Here is a 3,444-nt window from a genome sequence, read left to right on the forward strand (position 1 = left end):
GCTTGTAGAGTGCTTGTATCCGGCTGGGCGCCCAGGGGTCTTGCGTGGACGCACAACACATGGCACTTGGGCCCGGGCGCAGCGAGCGCAGGAGGGCGATGTGTCCTTGTCGCGGCGGATGCAGCGCAGTTTCTGGCTGCGACAGCGCTCACATGCCAGCCGCTTCGCGGTCTGTGACGCGTCGTCATTGCCATGTTCATGTTCCGAGAAGGCTATCATCGGGACAAGTCACAAGAGTCGGCAACGCACGCCAGAACGCAACGCAGACGGGAAGGTAGTTGATGGTTAGCCAGGTGTTCAAACTTTAAGGCCCTGATGAACGAACCTGTCACGGAGTTTGACCTCTTGCCACCTTCCGGATAAGGGAGTGATGATCGTGAAGAATTGTGGCTCCGTTCATATACTGCTCAATCCCTGATGTGGTCTCGAGGTACCATCGGAGCTACGCGTAGGGTCCCCGGCATGTCCTCTTTGAGTACACGTAATGCCTTCCATACACGGAGCGAAAAAGGCGCAAAAGGGCTGTGTTTGTGATCGTTTGCAAGAATCGATCATAAGCATAGGGCCATGCCATGTCAGCCATGCATGCATGCAAGGTCGCAAGCGCGAGCGCGGAATCTTATACTCGCATGCCACATGCAAGGAGGGTGCATGTACATTGGATCAGATTGAATCCCCCGTGCTAAAGGAGCAGGGCCTCCGTGGAACGAACCGTTCCCAATAGCGGCCCGTCCCTTTCCTAGTGCAGCGCCCGACTCCTGTCACATCAAGCCCGCAAGCAAGTCCATGTAGCCAAGCCTCCACGCAAGCAGCCAAGCCCGACTGTTCATGTTCCCCGTCTTACGTACCTTGATCATCTACACGACTGACGCTACCTTGGGAAACGCCCCGAGAGCGGCCTGTCCCCCCGTGTGCACAAACAAGACGTTATTCTTGTCGTTCAGCTCGCCCCTTGCCGCCATGTCCAGGATGGCCCCGAGCGCGCGACCCGAATAGATCGGGTCCGCTACGATCCCTTCTGTGCTCCCCAGCTCTCGCACGCCCGCCTCGGCCCTCTCGTCCCAGTCCCGGTGCGTGCCCCGATTGTATCTCGTGTCCAGCACCACGTCCCCTGCCTGGACGGCGTCCCTGCCGAGCCCGAGGACACCCGCCGTGCGCTGGGCAATCTCGAGGATCTTGCCCTCCAGCTCGCCGGGGGGTTTGTCGTACGTGTCGACGCCGATGATCCTACGCTGCCTCTTGGCCTTGTCGGCTGCCTTGAAGCCAGCAATCATGCCCGCGACCGTGCCCCCCGACGCCACGGGCGCGACAAGGACGTCGAAGAAGACGCCGAGCTGCGACTCTTGTTCGACGATCTCAAACGCCCACCGCGCAAACCCGAGCCCGCCATAGGCGTGCGCCGAGGCTCCCGACGAGATGATGTACGGCACGCCGCCCGCGGTTCTGATCTCGGCGGCGACCTGCTCCATTGACACGCTGGGCTGCGAGACGACCTCGGCGCCTAGGATGCGGTTGACTTGTACGTTACCCAGTCGGAGGAAAAGGTCCTCGTCTCCATTTGCTGTTCCTGTTCCTTTTCCTGCCCTGTTGCCGCTGCCGTTGACCGGATGAGCCTCCTGGGGCACGAGCACCGTCTTCATCCCCAGGCTGTTGCCCACCGCGACGACCTGCCGCATGTGGTTGCTCTGCACGCCACCCGTCGTGACGAGCGTCGTGGCCCCAAGCTGCAGCGCCTCGGGGACTATGTACTCGAGCTTCCGTATCTTGTTGCCGCCCAAGCCCAGCCCCGAGGAGCAGTCTTCCCGCTTGGCCCAGAACCGCGTGCCGGTGCCGCACGAGGTCGTGGCGTGGATGTGCTCGGTCAGGTGCGGCATCAAGTGCAGCGGCGAGGGGTACGGCCATAGGAGCGGCGTGCGAGGAATCGAGGCCAAGGGCTCTGGAAGGTTGACCATGGTGGCTGTGGGGTGGTCTTGGTCTTGCTGAGAATCTACATGGTACAAGGACCAGTGACTCCATGGGTCAGGGACCCTTGATTTATATCCGGAACCGTTTTAGCGTAGAGGTTTTGGTTTTGCCAGTCATCTGACGGCCGACACTTCTTCGGAGCATCGGAAATCATTCGGGACATTCCAGCCTGTATTACCGGCTTCTCTACTAAGCCTGTGGGCATGGCCGACTACGGAGGAAGCTCATTCTCACGCCAGCTGGTTTGATACGTCACAGACATTGTTTTCTTGACTCTAGGTACCTTTCTTTCCGCGCCGGAAATTCCACGTACACTCAGCTGGTCTAGATGGCAACGCCGAGGTCGCGCTCCATGCCCCCCGTCGCGATCGAATTGGTGCGCTGCTCCTCTATGGTCTGGTTAAAGCTCGCGTACTTGCTGAGGAACCACTCGCCGGCCGTGACCTGGCGGCCGTCCATGCCCTGGAGCACGACGTCGTCCCCGGCACGAAGGAAGTAGGCGGTCGAGTACCGGTCCTGCGCCATCTTGCCCCCGGGGGGCAGCACGCGGTGCATGGCGGAGCGGAATCGCCGCTGGGAGATGAAGCGCAGCGTGTCGGCGACGTTGACAATGGCGCAGCCCGGCTTGGCGTCGACGTACTCCCACTGGCCCGTGACGGGGGACAGCACCTGCAGGCCGGGCTGCTCTGTGACGAGCAGCGTGAAGGAGCCGACATCGGTGTGCGCGTTGTGGCCCCGGCCTGTCTGGTCGGGGAGCGCCTCGGTCCTTGGGTGGTGGAGGAAGAAGAGGGTCGACTTGGACGGGAGGTGGTCCGGGTGGTACGCTTCGTAGCGCTCGTGGCCCTGCAGGCCGGTGGCGTCGGAGAGACGGGCGAGCAGGGTCCTGAGCACGTAATGCGCTGAGAGCTGGTACTTTTCAAAGACGTCTAGGTTCGCCTGCACGATGTCGGGGAGGTGCTGGCGGCTGAGCATGCCGGTTCGGCTGATCTGTGACCTGTGTGAGTTCATGTTACATTGGGGCGAGCGATTTACAATCAAGGATGGGGGGAGGGGCTTTTGCATACGTACTCTCAGGGCTTCGAAGCCGTCGCGGGCGTTCTCGGTGACGCCAGACTGTACGCCGGGTGGTTTGTACCTGTGGCAAGGGTGGCAGCAAGAGTCAGCGTTTCGTGTCGTGTCCGGAGTGGAGTGTGTACAGCTGAGGTCTCTGGTTCCTTACCCGTGCGCGTCAGACAGGGTCTCAGTGGCCAGCTTCTTGTCGAGCGGCTGCTTGAACCACTCCTTCATCAGGTCTCCGGCCGCCTGCAGGCTCGCGAGCATGTCGCCCGAGTCCCAGTCGCGGAGGTCCAGGTAGAAGAAGCCGTCCTTCTCGCATGCATCGACCAGTGTCGCGAGCGCAGCTGCCTCGCCCTTGACGACGGAAGAGAACGTCAAGGTGTGGAGATGGGCCTGTTCACGCGCTGTTGTGTCGCTGGCCAT

At 61.4% G+C, this 3,444-nt stretch overlaps 2 protein-coding genes across 2 annotated transcripts; both read right to left on the reverse strand.

The window, feature by feature from the left end:
* Positions 1-857: 857 nt before the first annotated feature.
* On the reverse strand, positions 858-1,952 carry J7T54_007782 (tryptophan synthase beta subunit-like PLP-dependent enzyme; the record flags this gene model as incomplete). Its single annotated transcript, XM_051510866.1, has 1 exon — positions 858-1,952. The coding sequence occupies one exon, from the start codon at positions 1,950-1,952 to the stop codon at positions 858-860; it is 1,095 nt and encodes a 364-aa protein (XP_051365545.1).
* A 337-nt stretch (positions 1,953-2,289) lies between these two features.
* J7T54_007783 (uncharacterized protein) lies at positions 2,290-3,444 on the reverse strand (the record flags this gene model as incomplete). The annotated part of the gene is made up of 3 exons (XM_051510867.1): positions 2,290-2,952; positions 3,034-3,100; positions 3,185-3,444. The coding sequence occupies 3 exons, from the start codon at positions 3,442-3,444 to the stop codon at positions 2,290-2,292; spliced, it is 990 nt and encodes a 329-aa protein (XP_051365546.1).

This window comes from Emericellopsis cladophorae (genome assembly GCF_022114955.1).
Source record: "Emericellopsis cladophorae strain MUM 19.33 chromosome Unknown NODE_3_length_1261782_cov_116_963312, whole genome shotgun sequence".
NCBI lineage: Eukaryota > Fungi > Ascomycota > Sordariomycetes > Hypocreales > Bionectriaceae > Emericellopsis > Emericellopsis cladophorae.